The sequence below is a fragment of the Rhamphochromis sp. 'chilingali' genome (genome assembly GCF_963969265.1).
Source record: "Rhamphochromis sp. 'chilingali' genome assembly, chromosome: 12".
Taxonomy (NCBI): Eukaryota; Metazoa; Chordata; class Actinopteri; order Cichliformes; family Cichlidae; genus Rhamphochromis; species Rhamphochromis sp. 'chilingali'.
Window position 1 is genome coordinate 14,146,768 of NC_137939.1, and position 19,201 is coordinate 14,165,968.

The following is a 19,201-nucleotide window of genomic DNA, read 5'->3' on the forward strand; positions in this document are numbered from 1 at the left end:
TATAATGTACCCTAAAACATGATGTTAGGTTTTTGAACATAGTGGAATGTTTTGATCTCTCTTAGCTAACTAAAACATGTTTGTCCTACAGGAGCCAATGTAGCAAGGATTATGCACTTGAATTGGGAGAGGTAAGAAAACAGAACTGCAATACACTGATATCTAGCGCAGAAAGATTTTATACACTGTAACTATAAAGAGGGGTACTATTAAGTTATAGTAGTCTTCTAAGTTCACTGCAAATCACATTGTGCGACGTGGATCTCATACATTTGGGTAGGACATTATGTTTGATGCACATACAACATGTAATAATATTAGCCCACACACCGGCTGCTATCTCTTAACTATTGATCTACACTGTTACATGCTACTGAAGATGTAATAGTATCAACATATTCACCAGGGACAGCAGCAGCAGCTATGCCCTGGGGTGCATTCAACTCACTCAAAAGGCTATTTTGCCCATCCAGTCAGTTTATAACTTCTGACATTACTGGCCCAGTGTACACCATGTTAACATGATCAGAGATACTTAAGTCAGAAGAAGATGGCTTTATTGCTCTGAGCCAGAAGACTATTTCAAGGTAACAAGTACACAGAAGCATACACACAGTCCCACCACCTGTAACAAAAACAAACAAAAATACACACTTAGACGAACAACCTGTTCTAACCGGTGCAGATGAGTCACTATGTCGCTCATGTTGTTATTTATTCAATACCATAAAGTCTCTGTGTACTGTCCAATTTTTCATTATTGTGACGCTCTCTCTCCTTACGTTAACACGTTTAACGTGAGAGAGTAACCATCTGGGTCATTACTGACGTGTTTTGCTGTGCCTCTGGTCTCCTAGCTCTTAAATCTGTCAGAGATCTTTCCTTACCGGAAAACAGCCTGCCACTGTGTGCATAGATTTACTGTCTGCTAAGAGACGCCTTAATATTCTGTTGTACATTACATGTCAGACAATGTGAAAATAACTTCCCTGTACAATAAACACTTACTTATGAAGTACTTTATATGTAAAATGAAGGGAGACAAATTTTGATGTTTTCCCCCTTCACGATTTCCTATTTTGTCACACTTAAAAGTTTAATACTCTGTTAACTTAGATCTGTGAAGCCTGCAGTTCTTTAATGTTCTTCTGGATCCTTTTGTAACACCCAGGATGAGTCGGCGATGTGCTCTTATCTCATTTTGGTCAGCCAGTCACTCCTGGGAAGCTTCACCACTGTTCCATGTTTTCACCATTTATGTATAATGGCTCTCGCCGTGGTTCACTGGAGTCCCAAAACCTTAGAAATGTGCTATGATGTGTTCCTTTTTAAGGTCTTTTAACCTGCTTCACTTTGTCAGACGGTTTCTATTTAAGTAATTTTTTCATTCAACAGGACGTCCAGTAGTGGTGCAACGGATCAAAAATCTCAAGGTTCGGATCGGATCACGGTTTTAAGTCACGGATCGGATCAATTTTCAGATCAGCAAAAAAAGAAAAAGACAAAAATTTAACATTTACTTATTCACTTATTGAAGTATTTTTTGCCTGTTAAAAACATTCAACTCAAGACTCATTCCACGCAATTATTCAAAAAAATTTATGGTTCAATATAGGGCAGTACAGTCTTTGTATCTACCACTCAATTCAATTTTATTTATAAAGCGCCAAATCACAAAAACAGTTGCCTCAAGGTGCTTTATATTGTAAGGTAGACCCTACAATAATACATACTGCTCCTTATATCGCACTCCGCTGTGATATGATGAGCAGTCACGGTCACGTAGCTTACCGTCGCTACACCCATTTGTAGTAGTTAGGGCAACAGAAGATGCCTGGGACAGTTCAGCCATAACTTTAATCTTCTCCTGCTCATACATGCTTGGAACGATTTTTCCACTAAAGTGGTCGCGCAACGGGATATCATAGCGTGGCTCAAGCACGTTCATCATAGTTTAAACCCCTTGTTTAGCACAATGGAATACGGCCTCCTGTCTGCAGCTAAACACCCCAATAGCTTTTGTAATAGCTTTAGCCCGGTCAGATTGGGCAGCAAAGGGCTGCTTAAGTACCGCAAACTCCTCTGCTCCGCCACTTGGACCGCTAGCGCTGACCATAACTATCGCTTTTTTTTTTTTCTTCTTTTTCGAATCTTCGGATCACGTGCGTGCTGAACCGTGGAGTGGGATCGGTTCGGATTACGGATCAACCGTGATCCGTTGCACCACTAACGTCCAGTAATCAAGCCCAAGTGTGCTTAGTGAAACTGAACTCAGCTTTCCAAAAAGTGTGGTTAATCACAGTTAATTTATGATTTAACAAAAGGGGCCATTTTAACAGGACCAGGTAGTTTTGGGTAACTTTTCTCCCTTAATCAGTGAAATCAGCATTAAAAAAAACTGCATTTTGTATTTACTCGAGTTATCGTGGTCTAACATTAAAATGTGTTTGATGATCTGAAACATTCAAGTGTGACAAATATACAGAACACTAGGAAATCAGGAAGGAGGCAAACACTTTTTGACACCACTATACCTGTGTTTTAGGCACTAAGAAAAAAAATGGTCAGGTTTTATTCTGGGGGTTTAAAGAGGGTCTAATAATTGTATCCTTTGACATAGCTGCTACATTTACACTGGGGTAAATCTAATCATAGTTTTTGTACACCATCCCCGAAAAAAATCATCTTGGAGAGCGGTGATGCCAGCATCTGATGAGGGATTCAAATGAGCAGCCTGAAGGTTTACCTGTCAGCTAGTAGGCCCCAATATCCACTATTATGTTAACATACTTCATGCTTTTCCACTCTAAATATGTGATATCACTCTCCAAGCTACCCTAAGGACCTTACCTGTACAATGTCCAGCACCATGCCAGCCATCACCATGCCCATTCCAGCTAGCAGGTAGGGAAAAACCACCTGAAGACAGATGGCTATGGATGTCTCTTCCTCTACTTTGGCAACAGGCACTTTCTTCCTCTCCTCCGTAGACTTTTTAGGTGGAGGTTGCACGACTGGGGGGAAGATGAACTCATCTTGCCCGTCTAAAGTGCTTGCCAAGCTGGCACTAGGACTCCCAGTGGGACTCTTTCCCTTGGAGCGGGACTTCTTGGTCTTTTTCCTCTGGCGGGCCTGTTGTGGTGGTTTATCCTCCCCAGGCATGGTGACAGCAGTGGCTGTGACAAGTAGGGTTGTGTTAGTTTAATCTGGGAACACAGAATAGATAGGGACAGTAAGGGTCTAGTTTGGCACAGCTTTACCATCTAAAAATGTAGAGATAACTGCGTCCAATCTTTTGAATTCATCCACTCCACCAGGATGATGTGCCAATCAAATCAAATATGCTTTCCATCAGCTGAACAGAGGATTAGCTCTCATATTTTGCCATGGAAGGAGACAACAGTTTCTATTGGTGATCCTTCACTTTGTTATATCTAGCTCTATTTGGAAAGCATGCTGAAGTAACATATATAGTTGCACAAAGGGAGAAAAGCACCATATAGTTTGGATAAAGTGTATAGAACAGCAAGAAATGTAAGCTCTACACATTCCCACCACTGTTAAACTAATGTGGCGGGGCGTGGTCGGCTGCAGGGGAGGCAAACGCACCTGCAGGGCATCCGTAGTCACGCCTCGTCAGGTTAAAAGTGTGCTGGGTCCTGGATTCCAGTTTTGTTGTTAGTGTTCGGCTGGCAGCTGGAAAGTTTCAGCCGTGTGTGTTTGTAAACAGCGACCGATTGTGTAAATAAAGTTAATGCTGAAAAGCAGAAACATGTTGCCGGTCTGCCGTGGTTATATCACAGCTAAACTCTGCTCTTCCTTTTATTTGCCTTCTGTTTCCCCTCAGCTTTCAACTGAGCGTAACATAAGGCTGAGCCTGGTTCAGCGAGAGGTCACTTCCTGTTAAAATGGAATTCTTCCTTCCCGCCATCGCAAAGTGCTGCGTATAAGGGAGCCTCTGATTTTGGGCGCTTTCTAATATTGTAGAGTCATTATCTTGCAATATACAGCTCACAGAGGCAACTGTTGCAGTGAATTGACACTATATAGACAATAGGTTAAAGCTTCCACTCTTTCTGATAGACTGATGCTCTGTTTTCAGGAAAGCTAAGCAACATATTAAACACAAGGGCACAACAGAGAACTGTAAATACTATAAATAAACAGCCCCTTCTTTTCTTAATCCATGAATATCTTTTATTTTTATTATTTATATCTTTTAAACAAATAACTGAGCTGACAGCTGTATTAAACAATCTGTAGCAACCACTAGGGTAGTCAGTAATGCACTGCTAATATACCAGCTTTAATAAAAACCTTTATGTTGATAAGTTGGCACTGTTTCTCATTTCTCATCATACTGTGGTTTACAATAATTTCATAAATTAGTTTTACTTGGAGTATCAAACTTTAGAGTGAATAGCTGTCATCGTTTCTTTTAACTCTTCACTCAACTGTTTTATTCAGGAAATTTCATTATGACACTAATTACTAATTGAGAGTTTTTAAAATCATCAGTTCAAACTCGGGACCGACGAGTAGCTGGTGTGTGATACGTGGTCTCAAATCACAAAGTGCTATCATGAGTAAACGTACAAGACTGCACAGAAAGGGAAACGTTTGTCTTCTTTTAAAAAAGCAAAACTCAAACATTAGTAATACAAACATGCTCGACACGGAGTCCCGGAAACCTCCCAAAGCGCCTGAATTCATCTGCAGGTCCCGAAACCACGCCGAACATACAGCGCAGAATCCTTCTGTTGACATGCATTCCCTCACTTGGACGCTGCCATGTGCATATCCCATAATACATCTGTACCGGTAACCACGGTTACACAACCAGGTGCTTTCTGATTGGATAAACTAAAGAGTAAAAGCGAGAAAAAAAAATACTGCGTAAGAGTGTAGCCCCGCCCCCTCGCGTGTAGCGCGCGAGCAGCTGCTGTTTGTAATAATGAAATTCACAGTTTTATGACTGTGAGGATGTTTAAATATTATAATATATAATGATACAGCTGTAGAAACTATTTTTGAAAAGCGTTTGGGCTGAGGAAAAGATTTATTTTTAGTTTCTTAATTTCAAAGACCAGAGAAAAATGTTTTATATCAGTTTATGTGGCGGTTTGCCTGGCGCTTAGACCTCCAGATCATCCCGGCTGTGACTTAACTTATGATTTAATAAGTTGATATGTGTCTGATATCAGACTAATGTCAAAGTCAGAAAACCTCTCTGTCTCAAACTCCCTGGTAGTTTATAGACGACAATATGAAAATCTTTGAAGGCATGGGGGGAAACACCAGTGGAATCACCAGCGAGACATTTAATTATAGCAGAGCACAGAGCAAACCAATACGTGTTACCATTTCTAGAGTCTGTACTGATCACGACACACTCTCATTGAACATAAATTCATAAAGTTCTGCTTGGACAGCGTGCTCTCTAAGGCCACAGAGCCACATTAAGCCTAGTGTATGTTAGTTTCCATATTAGATTTGATTTATCGTCCTTACCTTTGTCTCCAGCCAGTACTCGTGAAGGTTTGCGGGGAAAGCAATAAGCTCCCGAGAATAACCGTGTGTGCCCTTGCTATGCTGTGTGTATGTGCTTGAATGGAAATGCCTGTCTAAATTAGGATATGTGTATGTTCCTCTCTCGTGCATTTGCTTTTTTCTATGTGTGTCTGTGCGCTGAGCTCTGCGCGTGCGTGTTTGTGCAGGGTACGAGCTGGGGGGCACCGTCTTGAATTTCATGGCATTAGCAGATAAGGATGACCCCCCCTCACCCCCTCCTCCTGTCTCTTTCCATCTCTGTCCGGCTGGCTGGCATCTATACAGCATTTTCTCTTTTCCATTCACAGAAAGAATAACGTTTGCAACCTCACAGTTAGAGAAGCCCTCATAAGGGATTTGTGGGGTCGTGCCCACACACACACACACACACACACACACACACACACACACACACACACACACACACACACACACACACACACACCTCACTGAGGTTTTTATGAGCTTGTGTAGGAACTATAACCATTCATTACAATCAAACATCATACATGTTTAAAAGACACTATTTAATACTATTAGGTCGCCCCCTCTTCACTAACTTATGTTTTTAACTGAAGAGCCTGGTTATTTCTTTACTGTTGCTTGCAATATGACACCATGCCATGGGCATGCAGCAGTTTTTTATGGTTATGTGATGGCATGCTGGGTAATGCCTTAGGGGTCAGTGTCTAATAGTCCTGTGTTTTTGGTATCGATCTGATACCAGATAAAGACAACTTATGTAGGGTATAGCAGTGTGTCATGGCTTACAGTATGAGACGAATCATCCGTGATTTGCAAATTGTGAATATAATTGAATGACCACTCGATCATTGTGATTTCAACAGTAATAATGATTAGTTATCACAACAAAACACACCTTTTAGCTTTTCATGCATTTTGAAACTTCTTCTTGGAGACCTGAAATGTAAATGTGCCTATCCCTATCCCTAGCACTTTGAGCTCTTCTGTTGTTTAAATGTGCTATAGGTTATAAATAAAATAGACATCACAGCCAAAGATTCATCCACGCTGATGTGAAAGAAATGTGATTCATCAGACTAGCCCACCTTCTTCCATTGCTCCTGTCCATTGTGTCCATTGTTGGTGCTTTGGTCATTGGACAGGGGTCAGGATGCGCACCCTGTTCGGTCTGCAGCTATGCAGCCCCATACACAACAATCTGTGATGCCCTGTGTATTCTGACACATGTCTATCAGGAACAGCAGTAATTTGTTTTGACAATTTGAGCTACAGTAGCTCATCTGTTGGGTCAGACCGTATGAGCCAGCCTTCACTCACTGCATGCATCAGTGAGCCCTGGCTGCATATGACCCTGTCACTGATTCACCACTGTTCCTTCCTTGAACCACTTTTGATAGATACTGACCAGTGCAGATCAGCTCACAAGAGCTGCTTTTGCTTTGGGGATGTTCTGACCCAGTCATTTAGCCATCACAATTTGTCCCTTGTCAATCTCACTGTTGCTCATTTTTCCTGCTTCTAACTCATCAACTTTGAGGACAAAATGCTCACTTGCTCCATAATATATCCCACCTGCTAACAGGTGCCATGATGAAAAGATGATCAGTGTTATTCACCTGTGAGTGGTCATAATGCTATGCCTGATCGGTGAATGTATTAGACTGGGTACATTCTGTTTAAAGTACACTACATTACTGTGACTTTTCTATTTTCCACTTTACAGTTTTTTACAGCCGCTAGGACACATTTCACAATACTTAGGCCACTTTTGCAAAACTCTTCACACAATTCTCCTAACTGACCTTCAGCTTGGCAAAGCAGTTCATTTCACATTCAAAATGCACTACAACTACCAAAACACTTTATTCAGGTCTCAAATAAACTCATTCTTCCAGAACACTAGCAAAGGTTGACAGCCGACAAACACACTTTGTCACCCACAAAACAATGACCTAAAAAACACTAACAACATGTAGCATTACACAGTGTTTTCTTGTGTAAAACAAGGACACATCTCTGTTTATAATTTCAATATATGTTACTGGAATGAATCAGACATCATGCAGAATTCGTTAATATTTGTTTATGTATTTTTATTTTTTTGCACTAAGTAATCCCAAAATACAAGAATTTGTATACACACCATCCACTGATACACATACAATAGTAATGCTAATCTACTCGGTCTCCTCCATTTGGCCACAGGTTCTCATCCACATCACATCTTATGTCATATAAGATGTGATGTGGATGACTAGGGCAATACACAAGAATCTTCTGGCATGGCAGAATTGAAGGAGTTGAAAAATTGAAGGAGTAACACCTGTGTAGATGTTCATCTACAATGTGAATCAGCTGTGGCTGGTTAAACTGCATTTTTAGATTTACAGTTTTTTCTGATTGCTTAAGCACATTTTTTGTAACTTTTGGCTAATTTTGCAAAACTCTTCACACAAATAAGAAAACCTGTCACCCAATAATCAAAACATTGTAGTTCTCTTGCAAAAGCAAACACAGCTAGATTAACTCTTCACACCTTCGTAAAAATGGTGTTTCCGTATCAAACAGTACACACAAGCCATCATCTACTAAGCACACAATGCGCCAACTGCACACTGATGGTATGAATACAAAACACATCTGGCTTTTGCTTTCTCTGTGCACAAGGTAGGCTATGTCAGTTTGAGCTCATACTTCTGTCATAGATCCATAAGCATAGAGGGATCCAAACTTCAAGTACTGGTGTTTATTCACACACATCAAAACAAACACAAGTGTTTATTTCCAAGTATAGGATTATTTGCAATCGCCATAATGACTATATGGGTTACTTGGTCTGCAGTGAACATGCTTCCTCTGCCCCAGCATCTGGTCATCTAGCAATTCTGTAAAGTAACAATTTCAGTATTTTTACATCAATGGTATTGGTGTGTTTCTCATTGGCATATGGCAGTGCTACAAATCTTTGTGCGAAGTGACTGTACTAACCGATTCTCATTTCAAGATGTCCTTATGATGCTTGCTACAGTGTAGCGGCTCGAGTTAGGCTGAACCCGTTGGCCAGCTACCCTCAGGGTCATTCCACGGTTGATTACATGGTCCACTATTGTAGCTCTGATGTCATCAGCAATTCTATTTCTTACTCTTCCTACCCTTCCTCTCCCCCCACCTCATCTTCCTCTCCCCCCTCCTCGTCTTCCTCTTGCTCCTCCTTGTCCTTGTCGTCCTCTTCATCCTACTTCTTCACCTCCACGTCCTCTTCCTCGGCCTCCTCTACTTCTCACTCTTTCTGCTCCCTCCATTGTACTTCGCACACACAGCTTACCTGTATTATAGTGCTTAGGCTGATTGCAAAGTGAACTAATTATTTAAAAAAGTTTTCACATGTGAAAGTGTGCCAGACAGTTGGCAAATTAGTGTTAATGATAGCTATACATGTGTATACTTTTGCTAGGAGTGTGTTGGAAATTTGGTAATTGAGTGTTGTGCAGTGAATTGTGCCTACAGTTTTGCAAAGTGTGTGTTACAAAATTGCAAACTGAGTGCAAAGCAGTTTTTGTGCTTTTAGTTTTGCAAACTCAGTGAGTGGTTTTGCTATAAGTCTGAATAGTTTTAGAGATTGTGCTACAGGAATCACAGTTAGGGTTTAAGCATTCAGAAGAAACTGTAAAATATGTTTCAATAAAATATTGCTGTTGAATTTTGCTGTCTTTTTAAGTTTTGCATTGTGTTATTGTTTTGGCCATAAGTTTAACAGTTTTGAAAACAGTATGTAAGCACATGCAAAATGTCCTGTACGTACAAAGATTTTTGGCAGTTGTTGTGTCTGAGTGAGAAAATAATTCATGAAATTTGAGAGATGTAGTCATTGAATGCATTTTGTGCCAAAACAATGATAACTGATCCTCAGTTTAGCCCACATAGACTTCTGTTGTGCTCACTGTGTGAGGAGTTTTGCAAAAGTGACCTAAGTATTGAGAAATGTGTCCTAGCGTCTGTAAAAAACTGTAATATGTTGTTGATAAATCTGTAACTGGTTTGCTTTAATTAATACAACAATAAATCTGAGACTTGCAATTTTCAAATAGCTATAATTCAGAACAAGTCCCTTCACAACAATTACAGCTTTGAGTTTTCTTGGATAAAATATAAGCTTTGCACACCTGGCCATTATTATTGGCAGATCCATTTCGGTCAAGTTGGACGGTCAAGCCATCCAAAAACTGCCATCTTCAGTTCTTTTTGGCTGGAACAGTTAAGGGCAGCCAGAGACCTCTTCTGAAAGTATTCCAACGTTGTACTGGCTGCTCTCTTTGGTTCACTGTCATCCACCCTGTCTCAGGTTGCACATTAGCTGGGTGGATAGCAGTGTCTGGTGTTTGTCAGACATAATGCTTGCATTTTCATTCTTAAGACATGGGTATACTTTTTTGTCTCCACATGATCTCATAGTTCTTTCAGTGCTGCCTGGCAAACTCTAAGTGGGCAGCATTGTTCCTTTAGATTCTTCTTCTGTCTAGTCCCATACAGGCCTCACTGATGAAGCGCCGCTGACTCTTTCTGGCAGGCTCTAGTATATCTGTAGAAGACTGTTGCAGTTTTGTCACAGTGGCCACTCGGTTCATGGGGGTTGGGGTGAGGGGTGAACAGGACAGGATAAAAGACACACTATGGAAGAGAACCAGACATTAACAATAACTAATGATTAAATGCAACATAGTGCAATACTTTTGCCCTGAGCTTTACATTATGGAAATTCTTTGTCTATACTTGCCACAGTTGAGGTTTTAGACATTTTAAGGATAATTCAATATTCGGAAGAATTGTCTGTCATCTTGATCTTGATTGCCTTCAAGATCCAATCTCTTATGTCTTATGGGGAAGAAAACCAGGCAAAGATTCACAAAAACTTGAAAGAAGAAACCAGTTTTGAAACAAATTTCTATGGACTGGCGAAACAAAAATCAGCCTCAATCAAGAGATGGAAAAAAAGAAAGTGTGGATGAAAAAAAGAAAAAGAAACAGCTCATGACCTCATTTGTCAAAGTGGCTACCAATGGAACTGGCAGTTATTGATGATTTCGCTGCTGAACGAAGTAGCAGACCGAATTCAGAAGTGTACAGGAGGTTTCTGTCTGTGTTTTCAGCCCGAGGCATAAAATCTCACTGGATGACATTTCATAATTCAGTGCAGATTAAAAGCAGACAGACTTTACAATACCCAAGAGCTGAAGATGTCTGCAGGAAAGGTCTGAGGGAGTATTTGACAAAGTATTAAATATGTGACCATGTGGTGAAAGTTCAGTTACGTAGTTAACTCCATTACCAGATCTTCCTTCTGACATTATACATAATAAAACATTGGCTATAGATGGACTGACACCCAAAGAACCGAACACACCATCCTTAGTATACAGTAAACAGTTTTTCATGTTTTTTTTTAAAGGAACTTATACTATTTAGTTTAAGTTGGAGTCCTCAATATAACCACTAGGTGGCAGCATGGATTAATGAGAAACAAAACAGCAAAAGGTTTTGTTCACATCATTAGAACTTTTAGAACTTTCTAAAATAGGCAGCTACCTTGCAGATTTCTCACCCACTTGCAAAATTATGCTGAACCTAAAACCCGACCCCAGCAGAGAGACTTTGTTTCTATAAAAACTCTGTTCTCTTTAGGCCTGCTCAACTGATGCAATCAAAACAAAGCAGGCTTGTAAAAATGTTCCACTTATTAAAGTTGACAAGAACGAAGAGTAATTTTCCAAAATGCTGAGAAAAAAAAGAAAGAAAAAAAAGCATTCAGGTGCAGTGGATTTTGGTGGTATCAAATACATGGTGGTCTGTTAGGATGATCTGTCTCTAACAGCCTTTAAGTCCAGGTCTTATTTAAGTTTATAGTAATATGATCCATGTTGTAGTTATGGATTCCTTTATGTCCCTTTTCAGAGGTGGAAAGCCCCTGGAGGTTATAGAAATATGGTTTCCAGTTGCTCAGTGTTTATTTTCAACTCATATTAACTATAATCAAAACCAGAAATGGCCGAGATTCGCCGTGCACGTGCATTCCTATATGTTCTGCCTTTTGTGCTTTTTTAATGTGTACAGCACATGGTTTGTGGTGTTCTTTGGCTTCAGATCATTAGGGCTGTGTGAGCCCTGGCATTTTCAGCACCTCATTAACACCTTCATGCACATACAGTACAGTCACATACAAAGATGCATTTATTAAACTCTTTCAGAAATAATATTTACTGCACCTTCAGGGATACAATGGATTGTCGCTGGAGTAATGCAGTTTAACCCTTTAGAGGGTACCCTTTGCAGAGAGCACTTTTAAAAACTGGTGACTGTTTTCACTTTAAAGTAATGTCAATAAAATGAATCGCTAGAGATCTTGAGGTGTTGTATTGGTATTCATTCATTGGCATTAGTTTAGCACTTGTCTAGACTTGCTTACCACTCAGACAGCTTTATCTATCCAAAATCAGTGTCATAATCAGTGTCATAATCAATGTCATAATCTCCCAAACAAATTCCCCCCAAGGTCAGACTGTGCAATGCTCAGCTAAACTGCAAAAAAAAAGAAGCAAAAGCTTCATCTCAGACTCTACAGACCTCAGTTAGCACGTCACATTTCTATGACAGTACAGTTAGAAAAAAGCTGAACAACTACTGATGCTTATTTGTCCTAAAAGAGCACAGCACAGCTTAGATTTGCAATGTTACATCTGAACAAACCAGATGATTTCTGAATCAATTTCCTTTTTATAGACCAAATGTGGAAATGTTTGGCTATAAACAAACCCCCAAACAAAACAAAAAGCATATCAGCAAAAATGTTTCATGCCAACTGTCATGCAAAGTGGTGATGGCTTCTACAGTCACAAGACACGTGCACCTTACAGCCATTCTGATGACACAATTCCTCCTTACATCAACATATTATACACTTAGAAATTAGCCCATCTGTGTGACAGTTAGACGTTGGTCTAAAGTGAGTCACTGAACTGGACAATGATCCCAAACACACCACACATCAATAGCATTGTGGCTGAAAAAGAAAATAATCAAGGTACTGCAGTGGCTCAATCATAGCCCAGACCTCAACCTGATTGAAATGCTGAGGTGGGACCTTAAGAGAGCTGGATCTAAATGAATGCCCGCAAACTACAATGAACTGAAGAAATGTGAAAGACTGACCAGCCAACTGCCAAAACCTCCATTAAGGGTGTGCTTAGTTTTTCACAGGGCTGTAAATAAATGCACATATTTATCAAATATTTCTTCAGTTGATTACTTTATTAGCTTAATACACAATACCAAACAAACAATCAATAAGAAAAAGCCATTTAACCAGAGTCACAGACGTGACTGACATTAGATTAAGATTGCTCTTGCTACTCTGGCTAGCTAGGCTTTTAGCCAGCCTAGCTAAATGTGTTTTAGCATCGCTAAATATTAGAAATGTTTGGTGTTGCATTTTTCTTTGACTTATGATCAAAGTAGTATCATGGAAAATATAAAGAGTTATTTAAAAGAGAAAGTGGATAAATAATTAAGATTTTAATACTAAATCTTTGCTAAGAATGCCTTTTGACGTTTTGCCTTATGATTGTGAGTTTGCTACCCAATTATTGTGCCTGTCCCCCAAAAATTAATGATTCTACACCAGTGCTACCATTATATAGCAACACCCCTACTTATTATAGAAATGTTAGTTTTTGTAGTTTGGCTAATATTACAGACTAAAACCACAATATTCTTGCCAAAGGTGGAAGCATTACAAAGCATGCCAGCACCACATCATAGACTGCAATGTTTCAAAGCAGCTTTTTACATACCATACTCTATACTACATCTGATTTTTGTACCAAGTGAATGATAGTTCAGCATTTGCCATTAGTGTGTTGGTGAGAGAGCAGCTGATTTCACTATGATAATTACATACATTGTTATATTCCCCAGAAGCATGCTGACATTGTAACATGAGCGGATAATGAGTGTTGTACCCCATATATACGTATGCAAACCCTCTTGACTGCACTAGTGATATCATCTACAAGGAAAACTAAAAGGAATGACTAATGTGTGATTCAGGTTCATGCAGTGTTTTATAAGCTGCTGCCGACAGAAGTGCTTTGGTACCCGTGCGACGATATGCACAGTGGTTGATAGATAGCTATGTGCTTCCAGGGTCCCTGGACTGTGTGGTGGAAACTATCATGGAAATTCGTAATGTTGCTATAAATAAATGACCCTATCCTCTGTTGCCAGCCACACTATCAGTCCTTTAGTCAGTCAGCAGACTGTGTTCTGTCCTGCCTTTCTTGTTGGGATACTTGTTTTTCAGCTGTCTATCTGGCTTAAGTTGGGCTAAATGGTTTTTAATGCTAATGCCTAATATCCTTTAACTATAATGGAAGATGAAGATATTAGCTGCAGCTGGAGAGTAAGACTATATCTAAAGCAGGCAGTCAGTGTAGGTGAAACTGTCACAAAAGACATCTCGTTTTGACTGACTTATATTCTCTGGTGCACCTCTGATGTATCTTGGAGCACCTGTCGCTGGTCACACGGGCAGCTGTTGGCCTTGTGAAACTCCCACTGCATACACTCTATCACCATCTCTTTTCACACTCACGCACATTACTGTTCTCTTGGGTCAACTAATATTTCTAACCTAAATCTGTGTGAGTGTTCTCTGTGGAAAGGAAGGAAAAGATAAAATAATCTTGAGAAAATAAGTAATTTTCTGTAATTATTAGTATTAGATTAGCATTAGCAGTAGTAAAGTACTGCGTAGGCTTTTTTTTATTCAACAGGATTAATGAGCAGAATTAATGATGATACTGGTATCAATAAAGATGTACCATGTCCCATTTTTACCCCACAGTCAGTCTGTTATATTACTGAAAAGATTTTAGGAACATACAGCACTGTGCAAAAGTCTCAGTGCCACCCCTCATTTTTTTAATATTTTGCTAGACAAATTGGAAAATGGGGCAGTGATTTTTGAAATATAAGGTATATACTTGTACAATTCTAAGAAGCTTGAAAGTGAATATTTGGTATGACCACCTTTATTCTTTAACACAGCCTGAACTCTTTCTAATTTAAGTAATCTTCAGCAATCGTTCTCCAGACTTGTTCAAGGAGATTCAAAGCTCTTCTTTGAATGATGGCTGCTTTTGCTCTGTTCTCTGTCAATAATAGTGTTTGATTATTTCTTCTTCTATCTATCTTTTGGTGATAATTTACAATTTTTGCACAATAGCTCCCAAATAAGTGCCTTAAGGTGTTTTGAGATGGCTGCTGAGTGGTGAGATTTGTTTCTAAGAGGACTTTGGTCTTATTTGTGTGTGTGTGTGTGTGTGTGTGTGTGTGTGTGTGTGTGTGTGTGTGTGTGTGTGTGTGTGTGTGTGTGTGTGTGTGTGTGTGTATGTATATATATGTTTTTAGTTTGTATTTGGACACTGTGTAAAACTCCATGAGCTAGAGTTTCTGATCGTGACCTCACCAGTTCTGAATTTGAACCCAGAGACGATGAACTCTAGGTTTATGCTATCTATCTTAACTAAAGTCAAACAAGTTGATGATTCAGCCCAAACGTGGAAAACAACTCTCAGACATTTTGGATACATATATATAGATACTGTAGCCAATATAACCTATTAGCAAGGGGCTGTGTTTAGTTGGAAAAAGCTACAAAAATGAGTCTTTCATGTCAATAATAGAGACTGAGATACCAGAGAATCTCAGACTTGAGGTGTTTGTACTCACCACTGTGTTGTCAAATAATGCAATAATGGCAACATGTAGACCCACTAGGATGTGATAAATGTATTTGCTTATTTTCTAATACTTGTATTACAGTTTTTGCCCACTGCTTGAACACATTTTGCAAAACCCCGCTCGCTGTGCCAAAACTGTACACACAAGTACACATGACACAACACTGGGAAATATACCATTCACATCTGTGCCAAATTGGAACTCTACTCCCAAAACCTAAACTCTGCTGTCAAAACCTAACATTCCTTTGTCAAAATGTAACTCTGTTGACAAAATGACACATACCTGCACCATATGCAAACACTCACAGATCAGGGGGAACACACTAGTCTGCTGTACATAAAACACTGCAGTCCTTGATTCCCATTGTTTATTCAGAAGGCACATTTACAGGAGACACATTTCCAAACAACCATAAACGCAAATAGACCTACTCAATACTGTACATTGCAGTACCATGAATACAGGTACAGCAAATAAAACAACAACAACACAATAGTACTGCAATAGAAAAAACACTATACTGTAAACACAAAAAACCATGACAATTGTGCATAAGTGGGCTCATGGATCCCGCCGTCTGTTGGGGTCTGGCCACAGGACCTCATCAACATCGCAAGCAATGTCCTCTCCCGCTAGGCACCGGGGTAAATATCCTCTTGCTCTCCCTCCATCCATGCTTGCAAAGTTCTTGGAATGGCTACGCTGAGGGCTTTTTGTGGTTGGCTAATTGGTGTTCGGTTTTGCAAGTAGGTGCCTTCAGGTGTGTATTTGAGTGGTTGCAATTACCCGATGTGTTTTGTATTTTGGATACATGTGTTTTCCGAATGGCACCCTGAGATTTCATTTTGTGAGCGAAGTGTCTTATGTATGAAATAGAGTGTAGCATGCAGGACCATGTGTGTTGCATGAGGGAGTAGGTGTGTTGCATAATTGGTACTGGGGTGCAAAGCAGCGCTTTTGTTTAAGGTAGGGGTACATGTGTTTGAGGTATGGTAACAACAGCTTCACGTTGTGTTACTTTAGTCTAAGCATGGGTTTATAGTGTTCAAGCAACGGGCAAAAACTGTAAGGCATTATATAAAGGTTCGCTGGATGTTCGCACTCTTGACCATACAAGAAAACATTTCTTTGTGAGTCATCTTCCATGTATGGAAATTCCACAATGTGGTGCTGACGCTCTCTGCAGATGTTTCTTCTCTCTGTTTTTGTTGTGAACAGTGAAGAAACGACAGAAAAGCAGAGGGAAGACATATGGCATAGGTGTCAAAATCTGGCCCGAGGGCCAAATTTGGCCCGTGGCCCAATTACATTGGGCCCGCGAAGCCATACAAAATTACTATTAGAGCTGGCCTGCTGGTGTTATACAGTTCATGTACTGCTAATACTACAATTCCCAGAATGCTCTGTTGGTGTTTTGGCGCGTCAGTCATGACAGGACCCATTAGCACCCTCTCCTCTGTTGACCATAGTCATAGCAACCATGCAAATACTGCCTGATGTCATCAGCAATTCTATTTCTTACTCTTCCTACCCTTCCTCTCCCCCCTCCTCATCTTCCTCTCCCCCCTCCTCGTCTTCCTTTTGCTCCTCCTTTTCCTTGTCGTCCTCTTCATCCTACTTCTTTTTTTTTTTTTTTTTTTTTTTTTTTTTTAAATGACATCAGAAACAGCAGTATGCGACATTACGTGATGGCAGAGCTTCAGTTCATCCTTTGTCATTTTTTTTTTTTTTTTTTTAATAAATAGGACAGGGGGAATGAATGAGAGAAAGAGGGGGAGAGAAAGAAAGAAAACCAAAGGGGAGAAGAGACGGTGAGAAGGGGGGGGAAGAGAGAGAAAAAAAAAAAAAAGAACTCCTGGGTCACCTGTATGGAGAAAAAAAAAAACAAACAAAAAAAAACAAACAGAGGAGACAGCAAACAACAAAGAGTAACATAATAATAGAGAAAACAAAGCACCATCACAATAAACTAGCTAGTCATAGATATCAATATTTACTAAATAATAAACGATATTGTGCAGCACGCAAGATAGACAGCGCACAGTGTGCTTTGAGGCAGCAGCCAAGAAAGCTTTAGTCCGCGTCTGTGAATACCCATGTGTGCATACCTGTGTGGATCAGCATGCTTGCATTCCAAAGGTTTCTCCATGTAATGATCTGCTAGGGAGTGTGGGGGGGCCACAGCCCCGTCCTCCAGGGTGTGAAGCGGGTATGGAGGAGATCAAAACTCCAGACATCCAGAGGCCCCCAGAACACAAGAGACCATGGAAGACCAACAGAGGGGCAGCCGCGCCACTGTTCCAGTAAGAGCTGAGGAGAGTCCCAGATGAGGGCTCGCCCAGCAGCCGCGGAGCAGAAGCCAGGGGGAGTTACAGTGACGCGCCCGTGAGCTCCGCCGGCCCCCAGCTGTGCCTGAGTGACCGAGCCCCAGGCCGAGAGGCCGGGGGCACCCCACCTCCAAAGGGGCCCGAGCGAGCCCCAGGCCCCAGGCCCCGACAAGCGGCCGCCAAGGAGTGAGCCGGTGTGTACCCGGACGCCCACCCCCAGACACAAAGAACCACCAACACACCGACACCTGAGGGAGTCCGCCACCGGCAGGGGAAGTGGTGGTGGGTGGAGATAGGCCTCCAAACCTTGGAGGGCCTGAGGTGTCCCCAGAGAGGTGGCGTCTGATACCCAACCTGACATATAGACACAGACATACAGGCACACACAGACACAAACATCCATTCCCACCCTCATGCTCTCATATGCACTCACTCCACACTCAACCAACGTGGAGACAGACATAAAGAGACGCTGTACACACAATCACACTCCCCAAGCGTACTCTACAAACCGGGTCTAGGTACCCTCGCCCCTGGAGGGGGGAATTGCACCCAGACCCAGGTGGTGTTACCCTTTTCCCTGCGGTGGGGAGAGGCAGACCACCCCGACTCCGCAGCAGCAGGGAGGCCCCACACCCCAGACCGCAGTCGGACGGCCAACTCCTCCTACTAGCCCTCCCGCTCCAGCAGGCCGCAGAGAATGGGGGTGGGAGAAGACTCCAAACCTCCCTCCACCCGCTCATTGTAGTGTTGATGCATATGTGTTCTAAGGTGCAATTAAAACCCAGGAGGGCATGGAGCTACCTGCCAAGGAGCAGCAGGTAAGCGCATAGTCCCTCCTGCTAGCCCTCAATGACTAAGTGTATTTAAAATTGAGAGGTGGGCAACGACGTCAGGGGTGAGGTATACACCCTGATGGTGATTTGGACTCCGTGATTGTGCCCACCCCCAAGATCCTATATGTATGTGTAATGAGAGTGTGAATAATGTGAATGTCTAAGTTGTGGGATAAAATTGAGGCAGAGGCAGCCAGAAGGGGACGGGGGGGGGGGTAGCCTCCTCTGCACCCTGGTGACATACCCCCACTCCAAGGCCCTGCATGTGTGGGTGGTTGTGGAGGAGCGGGAAGAGGGAGGCAGCTGGAGATGGGGAGGGAAGGAAGGGAGGGGCAGGTAACCCCTCCCTGGGGCCAGCTCCCCCGCTGACCCCAGTAGGCACTCCCACCCTCCGCGACCCGCCAGGGAAGGGGGGCCCAGGCCCATCAGACCGGGGCCCAGTGCAGTAGCGCCCCCCGGCTCCACAGAGCCCTGGACAGTCCACCCAACCCCACCACAGAGAAAACTGCACCCACCCCACCATCCACACATCTTCCAGACTACATAAGACGGTAAACGCCCAGGCTGAGATCTTCCTCCACCTCTCCTGTATCTCCCCCTCCTGCAGAGAGTTCCTGAAGAGAAGAAAGCTCCTGCAAGATGTGACCATCCCCCCCACCAGTTGAAGAGCCCCCCAGGCGGCTCGACGCACCGGCGGCACCCTGC

General features: G+C 41.8%; 1 protein-coding gene across 6 annotated transcripts in view; it reads right to left on the bottom strand.

The window, feature by feature from the left end:
- LOC308406655 (solute carrier family 41 member 1-like) overlaps positions 1 to 5,663 on the bottom strand; it is a 43,445-nt gene extending 37,782 nt beyond the window's left edge. Inside the window, exons 1-2 of one of the 6 annotated variants that reach the window (XM_080897785.1) lie at positions 5,512 to 5,663; positions 2,851 to 3,206 (exon numbers count right to left, since the gene is read on the bottom strand). In XM_080897785.1, the coding sequence (XP_080753911.1) occupies positions 2,851 to 3,162 (312 nt within the window). In that variant the 5' untranslated portion in view covers positions 3,163 to 3,206; positions 5,512 to 5,663. Of the gene's footprint in view, positions 1 to 2,850; positions 3,207 to 3,609; positions 4,627 to 4,666; positions 4,805 to 5,511 lie in introns of those variants that run through there. The other 5 variants (XM_080897788.1, XM_080897784.1, XM_080897787.1 and 2 more) reach the window with 5 other exon arrangements.
- Between the last annotated feature and the right edge of the window lie 13,538 nt (positions 5,664 to 19,201).